The sequence below is a fragment of the Halichondria panicea genome, chromosome 8, assembly GCF_963675165.1.
Source record: "Halichondria panicea chromosome 8, odHalPani1.1, whole genome shotgun sequence".
Taxonomy (NCBI): domain Eukaryota; kingdom Metazoa; phylum Porifera; class Demospongiae; order Suberitida; family Halichondriidae; genus Halichondria; species Halichondria panicea.
In genome coordinates this window covers 6,532,733-6,554,844 of record NC_087384.1, presented here as the reverse complement: position 1 = coordinate 6,554,844, position 22,112 = coordinate 6,532,733, and the positions used below count along the sequence as shown (strand labels likewise).

The 22,112-nt window shown below is 41.8% G+C and overlaps 5 protein-coding genes and 1 long non-coding RNA gene across 7 annotated transcripts; 4 read left to right on the top strand and 2 right to left on the bottom strand.

Annotated features, from left to right (window-relative positions):
• The first annotated feature begins 78 nt into the window (after positions 1-78).
• Positions 79-1,031, top strand: LOC135340495 (uncharacterized). Its single transcript, XR_010396388.1, has 2 exons — positions 79-665; positions 717-1,031. It is a non-coding gene; the product is annotated as an uncharacterized LOC135340495 (long non-coding RNA).
• A 108-nt stretch (positions 1,032-1,139) lies between these two features.
• LOC135340492 (acid-sensing ion channel 1-like) lies at positions 1,140-2,856 on the top strand. Its single transcript, XM_064536832.1, has one exon. The coding sequence runs from the start codon at positions 1,216-1,218 to the stop codon at positions 2,773-2,775; it is 1,560 nt and encodes a 519-aa protein (XP_064392902.1). The 5' UTR covers positions 1,140-1,215; the 3' UTR covers positions 2,776-2,856.
• A 275-nt stretch (positions 2,857-3,131) lies between these two features.
• On the top strand, positions 3,132-4,776 carry LOC135340491 (acid-sensing ion channel 1C-like). The gene has a single exon (XM_064536831.1). It carries the CDS (start codon positions 3,173-3,175, stop codon positions 4,709-4,711), a length of 1,539 nt encoding a protein of 512 aa, XP_064392901.1. The 5' UTR covers positions 3,132-3,172; the 3' UTR covers positions 4,712-4,776.
• LOC135340493 (beta-ureidopropionase-like) lies at positions 4,737-8,518 on the bottom strand. The gene is made up of 11 exons (XM_064536834.1): positions 8,356-8,518; positions 7,961-8,132; positions 7,632-7,719; positions 7,134-7,228; positions 6,671-6,832; positions 6,554-6,608; positions 6,247-6,361; positions 6,100-6,181; positions 5,773-5,883; positions 5,122-5,208; positions 4,737-5,031 (listed from the first exon to the last, which is right to left on the bottom strand). Exons 1-11 carry the CDS (start codon positions 8,463-8,465, stop codon positions 4,939-4,941), a joined length of 1,170 nt encoding a protein of 389 aa, XP_064392904.1. The 5' UTR covers positions 8,466-8,518; the 3' UTR covers positions 4,737-4,938.
• A 72-nt stretch (positions 8,519-8,590) lies between these two features.
• Positions 8,591-19,905, bottom strand: LOC135340489 (nucleolar protein dao-5-like). 2 transcript variants are annotated; one of them, XM_064536829.1, is made up of 9 exons: positions 19,765-19,905; positions 19,336-19,401; positions 16,926-17,102; positions 15,594-15,671; positions 13,891-14,124; positions 10,264-13,237; positions 9,770-10,104; positions 9,236-9,364; positions 8,591-8,834 (listed from the first exon to the last, which is right to left on the bottom strand). In XM_064536829.1, exons 1-9 carry the CDS (start codon positions 19,771-19,773, stop codon positions 8,823-8,825), a joined length of 4,014 nt encoding a protein of 1,337 aa, XP_064392899.1. In that variant the 5' UTR covers positions 19,774-19,905; the 3' UTR covers positions 8,591-8,822. The 2 variants fall into 2 exon arrangements, with proteins under 2 accessions (XP_064392899.1, XP_064392900.1); XM_064536830.1 differs by lacking the exons at positions 15,594-15,671; positions 16,926-17,102; positions 19,336-19,401; positions 19,765-19,905 and adding an exon at positions 14,330-14,469.
• Positions 19,906-20,046: 141 nt separating this feature from the next.
• Positions 20,047-21,259, top strand: LOC135340494 (peptidyl-prolyl cis-trans isomerase A-like). Its single transcript, XM_064536835.1, has 2 exons — positions 20,047-20,188; positions 20,252-21,259. The coding sequence occupies exons 1-2, from the start codon at positions 20,117-20,119 to the stop codon at positions 21,092-21,094; spliced, it is 915 nt and encodes a 304-aa protein (XP_064392905.1). The 5' UTR covers positions 20,047-20,116; the 3' UTR covers positions 21,095-21,259.
• The last annotated feature ends 853 nt before the right edge of the window (positions 21,260-22,112 follow it).

Genomic DNA, 22,112 nt, shown 5'->3' with positions numbered 1-22,112 from the left:
GCGTGTCAATGCATGCTCACGTGCTGCAAGGAAAAGTGGGCAGGGCTCGTTGCGCAATAGCCTCGATCCCAGGCCGAGTTTTCGCTTTTATAACGGTTAGGCGAACAACTGGGCCTGGTACTAGTTGTCTGTGCATGCGTCAGTCGTTGGTCAGATTCTGACGAATGGATATTCTCGTTCACTTTCGTGACATTTATATTCGTGTACTATCGTGTACTAGAAGTCAGTTCCCGTTTTATCATTATTGGAATCGATTGGAATGGCTCTTAGCTGAAGCTTCTCTCTTCTCTGAAGCTTATTCTGAAGACTGAACAACAAGGGAAGAGGTATAAAGCTTTGTCAAGCTTGTTAAGGTCAGATATTTTTGTGTGGGCCCTATGGCCGGCTAGGCTATGCTATCAAGTCTTGTTCATGTTTGGCAAGAATGTAGGTAGACTATAGTTTCATCATTAATATGGTGGATCAAGTGAAGAGTGTGAGCTAGAGAACTTGGTGCTGCCATCATCAGCTTGTCGACAATGACACTATAACCGAGAAATTTAATATGTATAGATCTACACGTATTTAAAATGTCTACTTCTCTGTACAGGAGCAATGGCTAATATCCAGCTATCCCAACAGTGCTCCTCTTGGCTATACTAACGGACGAGACTGGACAGTTTGAGGTAAGGGTTTAACCGTCTTTGGTTTCTTTTAATATTGTTCTATACTCACAGACACAGGACTGGAGTATGACCTGCTCATTCGAGCGTTGCTGGGTAGCTCAGAGACATCAAGAGAATCTACGTTTTCTCAAGTAATGAGTTACGAGTTGGGGCCTAGAATCAGAGAAGTCCAGCAGCCTGCTAAATCTTTTTGAAACGTAATTTGAAGGCATTCAATCATCCTGAAGTTGCCCTGGGTCACTGTAATTGTGCTGCAGCACAACTGGCAACTCCCCAGGCCTTTGTGAAGCAGCTCCCTATGTGCATCTTTTGTGTACTCACTCTGTGCATTTTCTGTGTACAAATTTCTATTATTGATTTATTAAATATTTTTGCCAACCACAAATATACAATGAAAATTTGACGCATGCGCAGACAACTAGTACCAGGCCCAGTTGTTCGCCTAACCGTTATAAAAGCGAAAACTCGGCCTGGGATCGAGGCTATGCGCAATTATGCACAGTCGCTGCAGTTTTGTAGCTAGCTCACCAGTTTGGACATAATTATAGCAATGGAGGATTCAATTGCAGTTGAAGAGGCTCTCAATAATAAGGGATCTCTGAAAAGAAGAATTCTTCAGGGCGATAAAAAGAAATTTCAGAAGTATGTCAACTCCACCACAACTCATGGAGTCAAGCACATCTTCAATGGAAAATCTTTTATACGAAGAAGCTTCTGGGCTATTCTATTTATTCTGTGTCTCATTGGATGCCTGAATGGTATCATAAGCTCTATCATCGCTTATTCTAAAATCCCTACATCAACAACTGTGTACACAGATCATGTGGATCATCTGACCTTTCCTGCAGTCACTATTTGCAACTTGAATGGCTACAATGTCTCGTACCTCGAAGAGAACAACCTCACCAGAATCATAACAACTGCTGTTTATGACGAAGATAATATTGAGCAATGTGGTTCTTTTGTTCCACACAACTTCCCCAAAAACAGAACTCTTTACGATACTGTGCTTGAGACAAGTCAATCTATCGATAACCTTATTGCAGGTTGCCACTTTCTGGGAAAAAAGTGCAAGAGCTCTGATTTTATTCAATATGTTGTACCAAATGGCAAGTGCTTTACATTCAACGGTAGAAACGCTGAGAGAAACTACAAGACTGTTACTGGAGACGGATTTCGTCACGCTCTCGAACTGGTGTTGAATATTCAGCAAGATGAATTTGGTGGCTCTGTAAATAGTGAAGTTGGTGCTTTGATAAGTGTGCACGAACAGAATGTTCCAGCACGTGTTTGGGAAACTGGAGTCACTGTACCTGTTGGCCATAGTGCTTACTTGGCCGTCACACGTGAGCAAATCGTAGACAGAACTAATCGTGGTAATTTAAAAGAATTGGAGTGTGTTCAACCAGCGGATGCTCCACAATTTGAGCTTTTCACTAGCTACAACTATTCTTTCAGTGCCTGTCGTGGTGAATGCATTACACAATCATTGGTTGATACCTGTGAATGTCTGTGGACAAATTCGAGAGATTCACCGTACCGCAATTGCAATATCTCAGACATTTGCTGTATTTACACTGTCCTCAAGAAAAGTGCAGAATGTCCGTGTTCAGTGCTATGCAACCATACTTCATACGAAGTTGTACCAAGCTATTCTACTTTTCCATCAAGTACAGCTGTCAATGCAATAGCAGATAGCTTCAATGTGAGCCGAGAGACAATACAAAACAACTATCTTAAAGTGCATGTCTTCTACAAGTCTCTGTCAATTAACAAACAGATAACGGAAATATCATACACTTTTACAGAACTGATAGCCAATATCGGTGGCAATATGGGTCTATTTCTTGGTGCCAGTATTATTTCTCTAACTGAGTTCCTAACCATGATTCTAGACCAAATCAAGGACAGACTTTTTGGAATCAGAGAAAGAAAGCTCAGGAGCTCATTAGACAAATGGTTGGTCAAGAAACTTAAAGTTGACCAGTCTTATGAACCAGAAATAGATGCTTTGGAAAAGGTTAATGAGAATGAATTTGTAAATTCTTATGTGGACTTTGCTACCAAGAACAGAGACACTGATTATTATAGTACAGAAGCTGAACAATAAAGTGTTGTCTGCGTCTATTATTGTTCGTTTCTCCATGCATATACATGAATATTATTGGCACATTATTGGTTGTCATGTGAAGTTGTTCCAATAGATGAATACAATTTTATTGCCACTAATAAGGTTATCAGTTTTATTCATAGGGAGATAAATTTTACGCCTACAAAAGAGTTAATGTGCATTCGTCTAGATCATGCTGCTATAGAGTTCATTCATAGAATGCTCACATCACAGCTGTACTGAGTTTTTCATGAAGGAATGCTTGTGTGCATGAGTAACCTCGATTACAGACCTTGCACATGCGCGTTGTTGCGGCCTAGTATCGAGGCTGTCTAGTATGTCTCACTGCGCATGTGTAGAAGCAGAGGGGAGTAACAGAGGCCATACTAGTTCAGTTATGGAAGAAACAGTTGTAATGGATTCTTCTGTAGAAATAGGCAGCCTAAAAAGAAGACTTCTTCATGGAGATGTGAAAAAGTTTGATAAATATGTCAAATTAACCAGCACCCATGGAGTCAAACAAGTATTCTCTGGAAAATCAAAGATCAGAAGAACATTTTGGGGCATTCTGTTTTTAGCCTCTATAGCTGGTTGTCTCTATGGTATCATCAACTCAATTGTATTTTTCAGTAAAATACCAACTGCCACAACTGTATACACAGATCATGTGGAAAGTTTAACATTCCCAGCAGTAACTATTTGCAACTTGAATGGCTATCGATTATCCGTCCTCAATGACAAGAACTGGACTGAGTATGTTACTGCTTCCATTTTTCAAAGCAGAGAGGGATGTAACATAACCGCTGATGCTGTAACCACCACTGGAGAGAGTTTGTCAACTGTTATCCATCAAGTTAGCCAACCTTTGAAGGATTTGATTGTTAAGTGTTCCTTTATGGGTGAACCGTGTGATTTAGACTCTGTGTTCACACCCTATGCTACTCCAACTGGCACTTGTTACATTTTCAATGAAAGAAATTTGTCGAATGAACTCTTGAGCGTAACTGGGAGTGGGTTTCGACATTCTTTGCAACTAGTTTTAAACATACAACAAGAAGATTATTCTGGCTCAGCTTACCATGAAGCCGGAGCCTTGGTCAGCGTCCATGAGCAAGGAACATCTCCACTTGTATGGGAGAGCGGAGTTGCTGTACCGGTCGGCCACAGTGCCTACTTAAGTGTTACTCAAAATCAGATTGAAGACAAAACGAATCGAAATACGTTTGATAATGGTGACTGTTTAAATGACCCTCCTTCTCTTGAGTTTCTGAAGACATACAAGTATTCCTATAGAGCCTGTCGTGCTGATTGTATATTAATGCAAATTGCAGGCAAATGTAACTGCTCTTTGTCATTGGTATCTGGTCAGGAGCACATCAACTATACTGACTGTACTCTGTCTGATTTATGCTGCATATTCAGCGTCGTCAAATTCTATTCAAACTGTTCCTGTAATGTACTATGTAGTCACGCATCATTTGATGTGACTCCAAGCTATTCATCTTTTCCAGCAGTGGACAAAGCTATGAACGAATACAATTTCTCTTCTGTGGAGAATGTGATGAACAATTTGCTCCAAATTCGAGTATTTTTTGGAGGGCTTTCAATTCACCGAGAGACTACCGAGAGATCTTATACTCTAACTGAACTTATTTCTAATATAGGGGGAAGTATGGGAATATTTCTTGGTGCTAGTATCATCTCTTTGACTGAATTTCTTGTCCTCATAATAGACGAAATCAAGGACAGGCTATGCGGAGTCAGAGAGAGAAATATTAAACAGGTGTGGCGTACGTATAAACTCAAGACTGCCTTGGCTACTCATCCCAGTGCTAAAAGTGATAACTTTGATGCAGGATACAATGTATACTTAGAGAACTCTAGTATGGACAGTAGCCCTACAAGTAGCACAGAGGAAGAACCCATTGTCATGTGATACATTCTTGTACTACTATATCGTATTTCGTATTTGGCATCAATCATAATTATCTGTTGAACATGTGGACACAAGTTTACACAATGAAACATGTGAAGGACATTAATATACATGCATGCAGTAACAAACAGTCTTTGTGGAACACTCAAACTATTTGAGACACCCACACAACAAACAAACTGCACAAAGCATCTAATTGTTTAAGTATCACAAAGTCAATAATTATCTCAGTCTGTTGGTTCGTACACGGCCTGAGGCTTGAAGTCTGGCTTGGTGTAGTCAGCAAGTGCTTGGGCATACAACTCAGGCCTCATGGTCATCTGCACAACAAGAACAAATAATTATAATTATAAAAATAATACTAAAGCCATTTATAGTTATCCAGCTGACTAGTTATTAGCTTGTACTACCTGTAGACACCACTTGTCTTTAATTTGCTGAATGAGGTTGAGATCCACTTCACAGATAAGCACACCGTCTCTCACTCTAGACAGACCCTGCGTATGGGGGGGGGGAGGGGGGAGGGGGGGCAATAATCATATTATTTTATCTGAGAGAAGGCTGTATGGTTGGTTGTCTAGTACATGTGACACTGAACAGTGTGTACATGTACATGTGTTTGCAGTGTTTACGAGACTAAGAGTGGTGTATAATGTATTATCAGAAGAGAGAATGATAAGATGTGATGTTACGTCAACAGATGTCCTACAAGTACAAGGATGTGCCCACACTGGTCAGTGGTGGTTGGTAAACCACCTCTAGACAAATATGCAATCTTTTAGGCCTAAACGAGATCCAGGATTGAAAATAACCCTACTTTGGGCAAATCACTGTATATACTCAGGAATAGCAGTTGATTTAGTTGCATTCAGTATGCATACAAGCCTATATAGGAAGACAATAAAGTACACCATGCATCTACCAAATAACACATCATTTATTTAGTTTGTTTTTTGGCACATGTATATATTGAACTGCACTTGTAACAAAACAAAAAACAACAACCACCAAACAACACATTGTGCAGCAGTGCAGTGTGTGTGTGTGTGTGAAGTGCTTACTGGAGTCCTACTGCCGTCAGGGGCAGCCACATAGCTGGAGCCATAGAAATGGCCAAAGTCCTTGTGAGCTGGCTTGCCATCACCAGAGGTGAACTCGTTGGGAAACACTTCCTAAAAGAACAGTTAACACATTGTAAACACATGATTGGTAATACGTACAGCTCTACAAAAATGGACTCTAATTAAAACATTCACAATGCATTCCATGTTAAGTACACATAATTATGATGCTGGAACTGTACTCAATGCTATCTGAGGCTCTAAAGCAAATCACTTGACTTTTATAAATATTACTTTCTTGTGCTCTAATTACCAGCTGTCACTCACCGTCCCCACTCGGTTATTGGCTCCCACAAAGTAAGTATTGGCAATGGCAGCGTTGCGAGCCTCAATCGGCCACATGGGCTCACTAAGGGTTAAAGCGGATACATTTAAGGGATTAAAATTAATTGTGGGCACAAGGCTCGTTGTTACCTGAGTGCTCCAACAGTGGCAGAGGGGTTAAACACTATTTCCGCTCCGTTGAGTCCATAGGCACACCAGTTGAGGGGATGATGACGACCATAGCAGATATTGATTGCAATGCGCCCTGAGGGTAAAAAGAAAAGATTCCATAATTTATTATTAGCTATAACATAAACTTCTACAAGCAGAATAGGCAAGATATTGTAGCCATGTGCATAATACATGGTGTAAATTAAAGAAAAGAAATACTGTAATTATATTACCATGATGTATGCAGTGAGAAAACAGGACACTCACTGGGAACAGTAACACTCACCAAACTGTGTGTGAAAGACCTTGTGTCCTGTGTTACCTTCCAAGTAGTAGGTAGACTGTAGAGTGGACAGACAAATAATAATATAAATACGTTAGCCGCCCTCAGTCTCGTTATCACCTCATTGAAATCTCCGACACGAGGAATGTGGTTCTTCCTTGTCTTGCCCATCACCTTGCCCGAGTTGGACACCACCACGGCTGTGTTCCATACTGTACCTCCGTGGGTCTCGTCCCTCTCTAGGATAGGGGACACAATCACCATGTTGTACTTCTTGGCCATCTGCAATATTGGAGATGGAGAGGAACTGGTAAAGATCTTCAACACAGTACTTCAGTACTACACAGTAATAATTTCTTGCATGTGGTGTACAGAAATGCTATATAATAATTATGCACTTGCTATTTCGTCAAACTATCTTCTCAGCTGTACACGCCATGTTATAGACCTAGCTCCATCCAAACTACTCAAGCTATATACCACTGATTCAAAGAATTTCTAAGCAGGCTATTTAATCAATTAAATTTACACCCCGTGAAATGGACCTTCCAAACTCTCTACATAAATAGGAATACAACCACACCTCTTGAACAAGTTTAGTGGTAGGTCCATTTTCAGCTGACTCAGCAAACTCTCCCCACGGCAACTTCTCACGAGTACACATAAAGAAAGGCATAGCTGTAGGTGAGCGAAACAACCAAGTGGGGTCAAGGGTCAGGTGGGGGCAAAGGTCGAAACTACTTTTACAATGCTACGTACTAATACAATAATTATTAAAAGCACAGTAACTTGAATTCTGTGGATCCAATTTCAACGATTTTTTTGATTTTCTGAAAGCTTAGAAAGAGACCTTTCAAATGGTACCACCAATGTTCATATTTAGAATTTACCAATTTCAGCCAAATACCATGGATTATAGCCCATGGTCCAAGGCCGAAAATTGACAAATTATGGCCCCAACCAAATTTTTGGTTTAAACACATCATTTGAAAGGTATCTTTCTAAGCTTTCAGAAAACATAAAATTGTTGAAATTGGATCAGTAATACTGAAGTTATGGCTGCTGAAAGACGCTAACTTACTCCAGGCCTCCTGGTAACAGATAACGTTGGTGCCACACAGGTAGGCTGCATGAGTGATGTCCTGCATTCGCTGGTGGAGGGCGGCAATCTGGAGGGGTGTGTGTGAGGGGTGGAGTGTACTGGCACTGTATATGGATGCCATTAAAGTGTTTTCGTGGCAAGCTGTTTAGATAGCTAGGCCTTTTAAAGTACTACAAAATGCTGTGAAAGTTTATGAGCACTCAAAGTTAGCCATCAACGATTATGCCACAGCTTCGAACACAATAACTTTTCACCATTACATAATCACCATAAGCACATACGAAGGTTCTTCCTCAACTGACTCTCACCTGATCCTTGATAGGGTCGGTGGTTGGTAGAACGATTGCATTCTGCACCACGGCAACCTTGACCCTGCGTGGTGGTCTGGTCTGCTCAGGTGATGCTCCAATGCCAAACACTTTCACCTCAAAATCCTTCCCATCAGCCACAGCTGACGCCTCCGCTGGAATCTCTAGTTCCCTGTAGTGGGCGAATAATTCAATAATTCTCAGCCGAAAATGAATTTTGGTTTTATACCAGTATTTCAATGCACAGTATCCTAGCGTTATTACTGAGTTATATCTACTATGTAAGTTTTACGTCTAGCTTGGAGCAGGCAGTTAAACTTTTGCTGAGTAAAATTATAAAAGCAAGCGTGAGGTTTATGCTCCGGCCAGATGATTGTCCACAGGCACATACTCACTTGGCAGGGTTACCATAGAGTATCCTCTTGACCTCTGAGAGCTCATGTTCACTCAATGCACGCTCACCGGCTGCAGTCAGCAAGAACTCTAAGCTGTTAACTTCAGCCATCTTCAAGTGATAGGTGTGTATAAAAATTAATGGGAACGCCCATTAATAATAATTGCAGCCCCGCCCCTCTTTTGAGCCTCGATTCCAGGCCGCAAGGAAGTAATCGAGGCTACATTCTCAAGCAATGTTAATCAAAATTTATTACAGTCAGAATATGATTTTTTTAGGATACAAAAAATACACAGGATACCACACGCACATAATTACAGCAGCTGACATTTATATTCGCTTTTTGCACAACGAAAATCGATATAATATTACTGATTCTATACAGACAGAGAGAACACAGAAGCTAAACTAAATGTACTGTAACGTGAAATAGAATGTGTTTACTGAACCCTCTATAGTAGTAGACCGCTAAGATTTACTCTGCAAGGGGAGAAAACATGACAGGTTGAATCAAAATTATCAGAATAATAGTCACAGGTGACAATTGTACACATAAATTGCCATTGAGAGTGATATATATATGTATATTAAAATGTGTGTTTGTGCTTTGTATCGTCCCTAGGAATTTCTTCACTCTTTGTATAATAATGGGCACACACACACACAAATTTTTGCACAATTCATACAAGTATAATAGTAAAGCCTTTCGATTTCGGTCAATCTCCTCCAACTCATATTTCAGTCCAAGTATATCAATTTGGCATGTGCTCTAGTGTTAGCAAGGGAGAGGAAGGGAATTCCCCTCCCATGGACCCCCTGGTACATTACATGCTACATGTACGCACGTGTATTCCCCCCTAATAATACGTTACATTTATCACCTTTTCTTTCTTTTTTTGAAATTCCTTCATGAAGGCTGGTGTTTCCTTCGCCTTGTCTTTGTCCCTGCGGCCGGCCCTGGTTGTTGAGGACGAGGACGGCTTGCTCACAGCCACAGTGGCACTCCGAGGCTGGATAAAGACACAAACATTTATATTATGCATTTTAAAAAAATTTTTAAAAAGAACTTTTTCCTAAATCAAGAGATACATATGTAAACACAGCCTGTGGTATATAATTATTATACAATGTAGTTCGGTGTTTGCAGAACGGAATATGGAATAATTATGTGTAGTCACTGTGGTCTGTTTTACTACTTAAGTATACGAGCATTTCCCATAAATTATAAGGAACGCACAGTGCTCACTATTCATGTGTTGCAAAGATTCTGCAAACTACAGTAATGCTTTTACTCAAAGTAGAGCCAAACTTTGGTAGCCAAAGGCTAACAGTCGTGTATGTGTGTGTGTGTATGTGTGTGTGTGTGTGGGTGTGTGTGCGTGCGTGTGTGTGTGTGGGTGTGTGTGTGTGTGTACCTTTCTCTCTGTTGATGTTGCTTGCTTCCGTGCCAGTAACTCCTTCTTCCAGGCTGGCAACTCTGGTTCCTTCTTGGCTGCAACACTGGTAGTGACTTTCTTCTTGGTCACAGGGGTAGTACCTGTCTTCTTCTCCAGAAGCTTCTTCTTCCACTCAGGGATGTCCGAGTCGGTTTTAAGTTTGAGTGGTCCAGTGGGGGAGGTGGGGGTGGGCGAACGGGATATGCTGTGTGATCGGAAGGGAGGGGATTGGGCTCTCTCTCGCTCAGAGGAGGTACTGGATGTGGATTTGGAGGGATTCTTGTCAGCTTCTGTGGAGTTTTCTTCTACAGAGGCTAGAGAGAAAGAGAATAATTACTGATTATAATTTAAAGGACGTTTACCAGCCACAAAAAATACTGTTACACAGTGTGCATGTACATGTACGTACACATGTAATTAACTGTAAGTACATGCATGTACATGTACATGTACATGTATGATTGTGCAAGTACCTTTCTCGCTGGTAACACTCTCTTTAGCGGCAGACTCAGTTGTGGTTGAGCTCTCCTTTGCACTGGTAGAATCACTCGATACCCGATCCACTGACAATTTTGGCGAAGAGGTCCTCTTAGGTGACTTCTTCTCAACTGCAGCTTTACCTTCAACAAACACTTCATCTTCATCCTCTGCTGCCGATTTTGATTCCTTACGAGTAGCTGGCTCAGGCGAGGTTGTTGAACCACGAGGGGACTTCGACGAGGAAACTCTTATTATTTTTGAGACTACCTCAATGCTTGGCTTCTTGGAAAGTTTAGGTTTGGGTGAATCAGTTTCTTCTTTTGGCTCTGTGGGTTTAACTTCTTTGGTGCTTGAGGTTTTCAACGAAACACTAGTTTTTGTTGTTGTTTTACGAGAGCTGGTAACATCCACTGATTGGCTAAAGCCACGATCATCTTTGTCACGATCGAAACGACTTTTTCTTTCTGTTCCTGCCGTCGATTTTTGTTCACTCTTTTTACCAGGAACGGGCGATTTTCGGCTGGTGTTGGGAGACTTGCGACCAGCAGTGGGTGATTTCGTAGCAGATCGTGTCGAAGTGGTTGTTTCAGTTTTAGCCGATAGCCTCCCGGTAGTTTTAGGCGAGGAAGCGGCGGCCGCTCTGTTCTTTCTCCTCTCAAATACACGTTTCTGCCACTCAGGTACTTCCTCATCATCCTTAGCAGCTGCGGAAGAAGCTAGCTTAGTGCTGGTAGTCTTTTTGACTGTTGTAGAAGTAGATTTCTCCCCACTCTCCCGTTTCTTCTTGAGATCGGCCATCCATGAGGGCTCTGGTTTGCCTGATTTTTTATCGACCACGGTTTTCCCGGCTTTACCAGTAGTAGCAGAAGTGCCTAGTTCAGTGGCAGACCTGTCTCTCCTGGACACCTTCTTGTCATCAGTTTTGGTTTCTTTTGGAGGCTCTATCGTCACCTCTTTGTCAGCTTCTTTGTCAGCTTCTTTGTCGGGGGTAGGCTCTCTGATTTCAACTTCAGGTGATATGATAACGACCTCCTCTTTAGTAGTACCATCAATTTTGTCATCTTCAAAGAGGTCAGGTGATTTATCCTTTGTAGCCTCCTTGTCTTTCTCTCGTTTTTCGCTCTCTTTTTCAAGTTGTGTTTTATCCTCGGTGGTGGTGACCTTTGACACTTCCGCTTCGGCTTCAGACATACCCACTTCTTTATCGACATCAGCAAATAGTGAGTCTGCAGCAGAATCAAGCTCCTCCCGTTCTCTTGCAGCCTTAGTTTGTCGGCCATAACGAGGTGGTTCAACAGGATCGTCAAACAGCCCGCCATCGTTAGTCTTATCTCGTCTCTTTCTCCTCAGTCCAAATGGAGGTAAGTCAGATGAGTCATCATCAAATAATCCACCACCAATCTTTGGCTTTTCCTCACTTTTTGGCGATACTTTCGATCCACTATCAATCTTCGGCTTTTCCTCACTTTTTGGCGATTCTGTTGTTTCAGTTTCAGTTACAGATTGTTGTGATGACCGTGATGACCGTGCCTTCCTTCTCAATCCGTACACTGGTAGCTCAGAATCATCATCAAAGAAACTCGATGAAATAGTGTCCGGCTTCTTCTCCTCTTTCTTTGGTTCCTCCACTTTTGGTTCCTCCTTTGTCTCCTTGGTAACAGATTTCTCAGCAGTAGTGGTAATTGTAGGATCAGTTTTAACAACAACACTTGATGGTTTGGAAATTTTAACAGTCTCTTTGTTGGTTTCTCTCTTTGGGCTGCCATCGATAGATTTCTTTGGTTTTTTAGGCATGACTTTTGGGGGCTCTTTTTTGACAGGTGGTGGTTTGGATTTAGGGGCGTCGTCTTGGAAAAGTTCATCCTCAAACAAACTGGCTTTTTTCTTGTCTAAATCTGATTGGGCGCTGGGTTTTGACGAGGGTGATGTTGGTGTTTTGGTAGGTCCGAATAAATCATCATCTTCAAGATCGTCGAAAAGGTCACTGACTTTATTGGTAGGCTCCTTTTTAATATCGTCTTTTTTTCCTTTGCTTCCTCTTGGCACTGGTTTCGCAGATTCCTTCAAAATGGTGTCTTTATTTACAGACTCTTTTTTTTCATCTTTAGTGCCTTGTTTCACCTCCTTTTGTTCATCTTTGCTGCCTTCCTCAACGAGGGGTGGGGGCTTGCTGGTGCTATCGCTAGTGGAGGCCCTTTCGTACGCATGCAACCGGGAGCGAATGTTACTCTTAGATTCAGGTTGACGCAATATGGATGCTTTGACTTCTACCTTACTAGTAGGTGGAGCCTCCACTTCTTTAGACTCCTCCTTTTTAGACTCTGGAATGCTGCGTTCGGGTGTACTTTCTTTTTCCTTCATAAAAAAAGCGGCTAGCTCACTGGAACCGAAAAGATTGGATGAGTCGGAATCAAAAAGTTTCTCGACGGAGGGCTCTCTAAATAGGGAACTATTTCTGTGATTATCGGGGCTCGCAAATGAACGATCATTGAGAGGCGTTTTCGTGGCAATAGTAGTGTGTTGCGGAGTAGTTGGACTATCGGCTTCTCTCTCGTAGTTTGGTTTCTTGATAGGTGTGCTTGTAGTGACAGGGTCTTCTAATCGTCTAGGGGACGGATGAATGGGCATACTGAGGACACTGGCGTTATCCGCTCGTAGATCTTCCGTCGAAACATTAGCACTTGCCGTCGCACTGACACTATCGAATTTCCCCTTTTTCCTGCCAGAGTTTCGTGAACCCGAACGTCGCAAACTGCCAAAAAATCCTTTCGATACGCTAGCAGCATCTGGTGTGCCTAGAGAGTCTTTCTTTTTCATTTTGGGTGTGGAGCGTGGAGAATCAGTTTTCTTATCTTTCTTCGGTGATTTCGGCGATTTGCTTCCTCGAAGTGAGTTCTTTCTCTTGAGTATGTTGCCCAGAGCAGCCAGAGGGTTTGAGCCTTGGCTGATGCCAGACCGAGACAAAATCTGTGAGAAAAGAAAAATATTGACAATTCTGCAGTTCTTAGGGAGCTCTATTTCAAGGTAGATTATAATTACGAATTATACTTGAAATAAAATGAAATAGTATTATAGACTACACTGGGTGCAGTAGTACTTTACCACGAATGATCTAAAGCTAAAAGTCTCCAAACTGACAACTGTGAGATTGCAAGGCAGTCATTGATCATATAGAGATTTAATGTGACGGAACAAGTTGTTCAACATGAGGACCATTCATTTAGGCAATGCTAACACGGTTACTTGGTGACTAATTCACCAGACAATCATAATCATGAGAGCCTAGCCCTCAAAAGGAGACAAATTACATGATAATGAGCTGAGAATGGGGCAATTAGTGTAAGCAACAAGAGCAACTGTTCCTAATACAGAGGGTACAAGTACCAGTCAGTGCATTGTCACAGCTGGTACGTCATGCATTAGCGGACACTAATGTAATGGGCTACTATCAGGCCCAAAATAGACTTTAGATTTTAAGGTATCTTAACGAGTTCATTATAAGCTTCTCAAAATATCATAAAATTAATATTTTGGGGGCAACGAAAGTTATGGCCGTTCAAAGAGTTGATTTCAGTTGGTATCCATGTCCTAATAGTTGAACGTATTACTCTTTTACTCACTCTTTGTTTCCTCTCTTCCTCCGATATTTCAGGGGTGGAGCCTCCGTCTGTGCCCTCGCTAGACAATGCGGTGGAGAGGGCGGTGTAGCTCTGGGCTCTTCGTCGGTCTGCGTAGTCTACCGGCACTTTGGAAACATAGTTCTTGGGCAAACGTCTGGTCTGCAGTCCCTTGGATTGGCTGAGAGCAGCTCTGTCCTTGAGGGCCTGGTTCTCCAGTATCTCTTGCTCTCTTACCTGAAGGGGGGTGGGGTGGTTGCATGGGATTTTATTGCCGGCGCTATATAATACCGTATAAATGCCTATAATTTTACAAATTACGGGATGCGCCTGGCGAATCATTTTATACAAACAGGCGCAATGTACATGTATTATAGGAACCAAAACTACTGATAGACATGCAAACACACAGCTGCATGGTATACATTTACCGTAAACTGACCTTGAAAAATGCAAGCATCTTGTGAACAGTAGCACAACTATACACATTCAGTTAGCTAACGTTAGCTAGCCACTAGTCAACTTTAGCTCTCAAAACTAAACTTTTAAAAAATGTACTCAGCTTACAGAGAGGAAATGTTTTCCGTGCTTTTATACCCACAATGACCACAAAAGTGCTTCAACAATCAAAATCCAATTAGGGCACAATCAAATTATACTCAGTGCCTGTATAATGGTGTGGTTAAAATGATAGCTCAGATGTGTAGCAGTTAAAAGTGCTTCACAGCCTGGCTGGCACTGGCGGTGTTAGGGGGGCCTGGTTTACTCCCAATAAACAGTTGGATTGTGTTTCAAACAATGGTGTGGGGTTACGATCGCTCTTAATGGTTTTGATTGACCACTAGCTATACAGACACTACACTAGTAAAAAACAGTTGGTCAAATTGAAAAACAAGTCATACAAGAAATGGTGGGACAAGTGTTTATTTCTTAACAAGATTCAAGCTAAATGTTGTATCGACCACCTCGTGAGTCTTGTATCAACGTACACAGCTGCCATGGTTATAGCGTGTTTAACACTAAAGGCCTTAGGTCGTGCCAGAAATAATATAAAACATGTGCTTTGATCCTTTCAGAGTAGCTCATTCAATTGAGTTAGAATTAACCAATAGACTCTTCTCTAGTTGAAGCCAAAAGACAATATAATGGGCTGCTTGTAAGATGACATGTACTAACAAACTAGGACACTAATGAAGTTTTCTGAAGCCTGCATCTTCAAAGCCACCTATTGCGCAGCCTACACCACAGGGTCAGACAATGCATCCCACAACACAAGGGATAGAGTTACAGCATTAGTTACTATTGCATTAGGGCTGGCAATTAATCCAGTTAGTATGGGAGCCAGCCAGGGCAGAGTGAGGCTGCCTGCTAGCTAACAGCTGGCACTGGGAATAACTAGGAATCCTCACAGAGCCCATGGCTAATACCTCACCAGTAAACATCACACTAGCTTTATAGTGTTTACTGGTAAGGAGGTATTAGCCATGGGATGCACTCACTGATCAAATGCGTGTTCTGCACAGAACTAGAACAAAAACACAGAATATACTTTCTTCCTAGATCATGTACGCAACCCCAGCGAGGCAATCCCCAAAAAACGACCGTACAAAAAGTGCGTGCAGTACTTAGCCAGGACCTGTAACTGTTCATTTAAAAGTGGAGGCCCCCCCATGGCTACTATCTGATATGATTACTATCAGACTCACCACTGCGTCCAGGTCTATCTCCATAATGGTACTGAGTTGAGAGAGGCTCTCCATGTCCAGCACAATAGAGCCTGGGTCCTGTGTGTGTGTGGGCGTGTGTGTGTGAGTGTGTGTGTGTGTGTGTGTGAGTGTGGGGGATAAATACACGAGTACGTAATATATTATAAGGCTAGCGAGGGTTGTTGATGTACTGTCATCAGCATGGGGCAAGTGCATTTCCTCCCACTATACTTGCACTATTCATTCACCCCTTAATATTTGGAACCCACATTTTCACCCACTTATGCAAAATCCCAAAAGAAACCCTGCCAGTATAAAGCCATGGAGGGACCACAATAATTTATAAGATTTCAGAAAATCCAATAGCCATGACAAGAAGTACTATACAGTAAAAATCCACCAGCTATTTTATACTTGTTATTCTTATCAAAGCAGTTAGATCATGTAACACACATGTACATACGTACTTATGATCAGATAACACATGTACTTATGATCAGATAACACTATAGCATATAGACCAGTGGGTGGTTTGCATAGCAACAAGTGACTCCCTCACTGTGTATACAGCTACTAATAGTTTGTTACTGCAAGTTATGTGGAGGAAGTTACAACAGACAAACAGATATACCGTATTACTAGAATGTTTTGCGAGCATCAAACATATGCGAACTTTGCGTGCGAGGGTTGATCAATTATTTGTACAACCTAAACTAGTACTAGTAAAACACACGATCCTTGCCAGAACGTAATAGTTAGATCGCAAAGAGTCAATTTTTCTTCTGATTTGGCTCATTCGCAAAGGTTTTTCACCAGAACAATATTCTAGTACAGTAAGTATGCGTAGGTACTTACAACAGACAAGCAGTTATTGACAAAAATAATGGTCCAGTTAATTACTGTGTCCCTTTCTTGGCATCAATGGTCTATAGAACCGTCACTCTGACAATGTTCATTACAATGGTTCATTATAATTATAAATATACGCTACAATTAACCAATGAAAGCACGCCAGGTATCGTCTCAGTTTATAAACTACCGTATAGCGGGTATGTTTCGAGGGTATAAACTTTCGCGGAATAGCAGCCTTTCTGTAGCATGTGATATTAAATTCGGGGGTATAAATGTTCACGGTAGATGCTAATCAGTGAAAACCACAAACATTTATACCCTCGAAATATACACGCTACACGGTAAATAGACAGGACTCCTCCAAATTGGGACCTATCTTAAATCCTCTAAAAACCAATGACTAAATTTATCCCAAACCCATGAAACTTCATACAAACGTTACATTGAATACAACCTCTCCCCATCTGTACAGTGACGTACCTCCATTCCTGGCGACAGCGGAGAGTAAGGGGGCGTGTCCTTGCCCTCGTTTGTATTCTCAGACTGGTGGACTGGGGGAAATTTCTTGGGTTTGGGTTTCGGAGGGGGTGGTTTGGGCCCACCTCTCCCAAAGAAATCTTTCACTTTAGCTAGCCGCTCTTCAGGACTGCCTTCCATCTGTGTGTGTGCGGGGTGTGCGGGGTGTGTGTGTGTGTGTGTGTGTGTGTGTGTGTGTGGTGTGTGTGTGTGTGGGTGGGTGGTGTGTGTGTGTGTGGATGGGTGAGTGTGTGTGTGTCTGTGTGTGTGAGTGTGTGTGGAGGATACACTTGGTACTTATAGGACATCATTTTAACAACGTACACTTACGTAGCTGCAATGTATACAATCTGTATTGACAAAAATCAACACTAGAAATATCACAGTTATTGTGGCTTCTAAAGTAACCAGAGGTGATTAGAATCAACGTGCAAACACTCTTGGCAATGTATCACAACAGTGAGACAACAATGACCATATATGGCACGTCTCTTAGATGAATAAGCCGACCTCCTTTAAATAATTCACGCTTGATTTCTCACTAAATTGAATGCTTAGATATTATACTGGTACATACAACACACACACATGTAGGTGGACCATTAAGAATGAACCATCCTCATCTGTCTGTATGTACACTGTTAACATTCCCCCATATACAGCTAAAGCACACTATTGATGTCCTTTGCTAACTGCTAAAGCATGAAACCCACCAGCTATTTCTTTAGTTTTACTAGCCTCCTTCACCGGCCTTTGAAAGAAGGCCTGCTATCGACTGCTTGCGCATGCGCCAAATTATTGGATTTTTCCCCCCCGTAAATATTCCTATAATACTGGATACATCAAAGAAAATATCCTAAAAGTCATACACAGAGCTATATAGCTAGCTAGCTAGCTAGCTAGAGACAGAGCTGTGTAGGTTTGTTGTACTGCTATTTTCTTCTGATAGAATCAGTAGCAGTAGTATAATAGACTTTCACCAAAGTTAGTGTTAAATGGGCGTGGCCTGTCCATATAGGCTCTTATCAGCCGTCACTCCTTTCAGATGATCGTCATCCACACTGTTGCAGGCTGTGAGTCTTTTGTTAACATAGCAGGCTAAGGGTAGCTATCAGAGAATGCTATCCGATGGGCTAGAAACCTTCAATCGAACTTTCTATCTACTTCCTTCAATCCACTTCCTTTGGTTGTGATGTCATAGTTTTACTGAGCATAAACGATGTTATCCAAAGCCCCCAGATACCGGGGGGATATTAGCGCATGCGCAAGCAGTCGATACCAGGCCCACTTCCCTAGTGGGAAGTGCGGCCTGGGATTGAGGCTATAGTTTTACATGCATACATACACTTGGAATATCAAGAGGTACGTACAGTGAACCCAGTGAACCCGGTATGATGATAATACAGGATGTTAGGGTGTTTATTCTGCAAAGGGATTATTGTCAAGTTGCACAAACAAATCTGTACCCCTACACAAACCCACTCTGTGTGACAGTTCTGGCAGACATGACGGTGTTGTCAAGTATAACTACAAAGCTATAGCTACTAGTAAGTAAACTACACAACTCTATCCCAAAAGAGGCCATCACAAACACACTGTGATGTGTAGACACACACACTGTCAGTGATACCTTTTAAGCCAACAGACACACAGTATTATTTGATTTTTGTGCCATCAAACCCACATCACTATGACTACAGGACATGCTCTAGTGACCTCAGCCTGAGCTTCCTGGGATGCAGGTGCCAGAACACAAACACAGAGGAAAGTTGCTAGTCCCACTCCCTCTAGTATGGTTTCCAACCAATGCTCTCTGTTGGCAGACTGAAGCTATACGATCTATCACAGCTGCAAAGAAGAGGCCCAGTCATGCTGCTACATTGCATGAAATCACTTCACTTTTGAAATGCAAAAGTTCTAATGAACGAAACACCTAAAAAAATGTATTTTTACTGAGCAATGAATAAGCTATGACACATTAATACAGCAGGATCAGTGTCTCACTTCTACAATACTCATACAAACATTAAACAAAAGTCTATCGCAAATCACTATTGAAAAAGATAATGCCCCTAACACATAATTATTATAATATCTTTATTGCCAGCCATAGTATCTCCCAATTAAAAGAAAGACGATGTGTAATTCTACACAATTATCTGTTACAAATTAAGACACTACAACCATAAATAAAATGTCCCTGCATATATCTACCAATTAAAGAGACCACCTCCCTATTGAGGTCACATGTAACAGCCTATTCAATTACCCACTGGCATACATGGCTCTGTACTGTACCATTCCCATAGGGAGACAGTACATGAACTCGTTAGTGTTTCCTGGTGGGGCCATTATCGCTAGTTGATGTACGAACCTTTGGTACTTTAGAGGGTGAAGACACGTCACCATTGACCTTCTCTTCCGAATGATGCTTACCGACCTGTGTGTGTGTGTGTGTGTGTGGAGTGTGGGGGTGAGGTATGAGTGGGCGTGTACAGGTTTAACAGACCACTCTCGTGAGTTTAATTGCTTGGCATTTAATGCATGAAGACTATAATTGACAAACACAAGACTAGCTAGCCACAATACATACAGTATTAAAGTACAAATGCCCAGACTAGACTGTGCACAAGCAATTTTCTAGAACTAGAACTAATTAGCCTAAAAACTAATTGTGGTCAAATTGTGGCTACAAAGACATGTAATAAACTTGTAAATGCAACAAGCTAGTAGCTAGCTACACCATTCTTTACACAACAACTTGTACCTAACTACCTACTATATCATGAAGTTTTCTCCTTACCTGCGACATTCTGAGCTAGGATAAGATGAGGTCCATAGATTAGGGACAGTTTTCTTGCAGTATTTATAGAGCCTAGTAGGCCTCAGTTTATAGCAACAGCAATAGACTAAACACAAAATAGCTTGTCAATGGGAGGTCCTGGTCCACTCTCAGCGGGTACAGCGTACGTACAGCTTGAGCTAGCTAGCTAGCTAGAAGGGCTTGTTTTTCTTTAGCAGAGTACTTAGTACCAGAGGCCGGCTACTAGACTTAGAAGGAGGAGTAATAATTAACTCACGAGATAGTCTAGTCCATGTGTGGAAACTGAAGGGTGGAGCAAGACATTCTTCAAGAATTAGAATTCAAAATCATCATGGCTGCTGTCAACAAACGAGTGGTGTACGTGGGGGGTATTGCTGATGAAGTGGATGAGAAAATACTTCAGGTAAGCATTTAATATCCATTTATTAGAAGTTGTTATGTGTGTCTTCTTTCTCTCCACTCCCAGGCTGCATTTATTCCATTCGGGGACATCCTCGATATTTCCATACCCCTCGACTTCTCCTCTCAGAAGCATCGTGGTTTTGCATTCGTAGAGTTTGAGTTGGTTGAAGATGCCGCGGCTGCCATCGACAACATGAACGAGTCGGAGCTGTTTGGGCGAACTGTTCGAGTGGGTGTTGCCCGTCCGAAGCTGCTCAAAGAGGGGAGTTCCCGTCCTGTCTGGTCAGAGGACACTTGGATCAAAGACAATGTCGGCAAAACACTCGAGGAAGGAGGAGACAATAACGACAAGAAGAGAAGTGCTGACGAGGCAGCTATTGAAGGTGACGAAAGTGGACCTCCTGCAAAGAGAAAGCCCAACCCTCGTGTGTACATGGACATTCGTATGGGTTCACAAGACGCTGGAAGAATTGTCATGGAACTTTTCGCTGATATTGTCCCTAAAACTGCCGAGAATTTTCGCTGTTTATGCACTGGAGAGAAAGGATTCGGCTATAAGGGAAGCCCATTCCATCGCATTATACCTCAGTTTATGGTGCAGGGCGGAGATTTCACACGGCAAAACGGAACTGGCGGGAAATCAATATACGGCCTCAAATTTAGTGACGAGAATTTCTCCCTCAAACACACTGGAGCTGGACTGTTATCCATGGCTAATTCTGGACCGAATACAAATGGATCGCAATTTTTCATTTGCCTGGCAAAGACGGAATGGTTGGACAACAAGCATGTCGTATTTGGTCATGTGACTGAAGGGATGAGCACTGTCCGAGATTTGGAGAAAGTTGGGACTCAGTCGGGCAAGACAAGTAGACCTTGCGTAGTAGCTAACTGTGGGGAATTATAGTCACATACTGTGTATATAGTTTCTCGATCTCCTACATAACATATACTAGAATAATTACTGTGTACAATGTACTCTTGCTGTTTTCTTGTTCATACGCTGCATGTGCATTATTTCTGCTTATAATGAAACTCTCATAATTATTGAAAAATATATAATTATACATGTTTTTTGTAATAATCATTTCTACTCTACAAAATACATTTCAGAAAGTTTATCTGTATAATTATTCTGAGTAGGTAAGAAACTATTGAGCGTCTTGGCCTTCCCTTTCACACATACTTTAACTTGAGGCATAGGCTTCATACATATTCGGCTACTTTCATCAGTATTCTCAGTATTCTTGCTCTGAATGGTCTTTCCAGTGACTGATTTTTGATGCTGTCTTTGTCGTCTCCGCCGTGATCTTAGAGCACATATTGAGTTCTCCTCTGTCAATATAATATCACTGTCGGGAGCACTACTCACTTCATTTGACCCTTGACTCCATTTTCTCAGGCTAACCATTTTATGTCTGTATGATACCTCATCGATGCATTTGTGCATCAAGTTTCGATCATGAGGTTGTCTCGGTATGGGAAAAGTTAGGAGATCGTTCGTAACAGTTCGACACAGATTTTGTGGTCCTGAATTCATTCGAGAAGAAATGGAATGCAATAGACTTAGAGGCTCGTTTTGAAATGGGAATTGAAATTTTGCTTTTAAACGTTGATTGACAACTGCTGGTGAGGTCAATACAATATCTGAGTTTTTAGCTTTCTGCTTAGAATTGTCCGCACTAATTTCTCGATCTTTGTCTGGTGAATTCTGGTGCATATTTAGCAAAGTCGCTGCGGGGCGAACCTCAAGGTCAGGTAAGTTTGTCTTTGAAGATGGAATCGATTTCACACTGTCTTGTTTGAACGGTTTATATACTACTGGTGGTCTGGTGCTTCTCACTTCACTGGGTGGCGTACCGGAGGAGGGTGTGTGGTTTGCTTCTTCAACCGGGAACTGCTTGAAAGAGTTGGAGTGAACAAAC

What these genes read in the sequence shown, in the direction of transcription:
- LOC135340492 (XM_064536832.1), top strand. Translation starts at nt 1,216, where the DNA reads ATGGAGGATTCAATTGCAGTTGAAGAGGCTCTCAATAATAAGGGATCT.
- LOC135340489 (XM_064536829.1), bottom strand. An exon ending in AGGAAGAGAGGAAACAAAGA is followed by an intron (nt 13,238 to 13,890) that starts GTGAGTAAAAGA and finishes CTTTTCTCACAG; the next exon opens with ATTTTGTCTCGGTCTGGCAT. An exon ending in CAACATCAACAGAGAGAAAG is followed by an intron (nt 9,365 to 9,769) that starts GTACACACACAC and finishes GTCTTTATCCAG; the next exon opens with CCTCGGAGTGCCACTGTGGC.
- LOC135340493 (XM_064536834.1), bottom strand. Translation starts at nt 8,465, where the DNA reads ATGGCTGAAGTTAACAGCTTAGAGTTCTTGCTGACTGCAGCCGGTGAG. An exon ending in GGTCTTTCACACACAGTTTG is followed by an intron (nt 6,362 to 6,553) that starts GTGAGTGTTACT and finishes TTTTACCCTCAG; the next exon opens with GGCGCATTGCAATCAATATC. An exon ending in GCCACTGTTGGAGCACTCAG is followed by an intron (nt 6,182 to 6,246) that starts GTAACAACGAGC and finishes TTTAACCCTTAG; the next exon opens with TGAGCCCATGTGGCCGATTG.
- LOC135340494 (XM_064536835.1), top strand. Translation starts at nt 20,117, where the DNA reads ATGGCTGCTGTCAACAAACGAGTGGTGTACGTGGGGGGTATTGCTGAT. An exon ending in TGGATGAGAAAATACTTCAG is followed by an intron (nt 20,189 to 20,251) that starts GTAAGCATTTAA and finishes CTCCACTCCCAG; the next exon opens with GCTGCATTTATTCCATTCGG.
- LOC135340491 (XM_064536831.1), top strand. Translation starts at nt 3,173, where the DNA reads ATGGAAGAAACAGTTGTAATGGATTCTTCTGTAGAAATAGGCAGCCTA.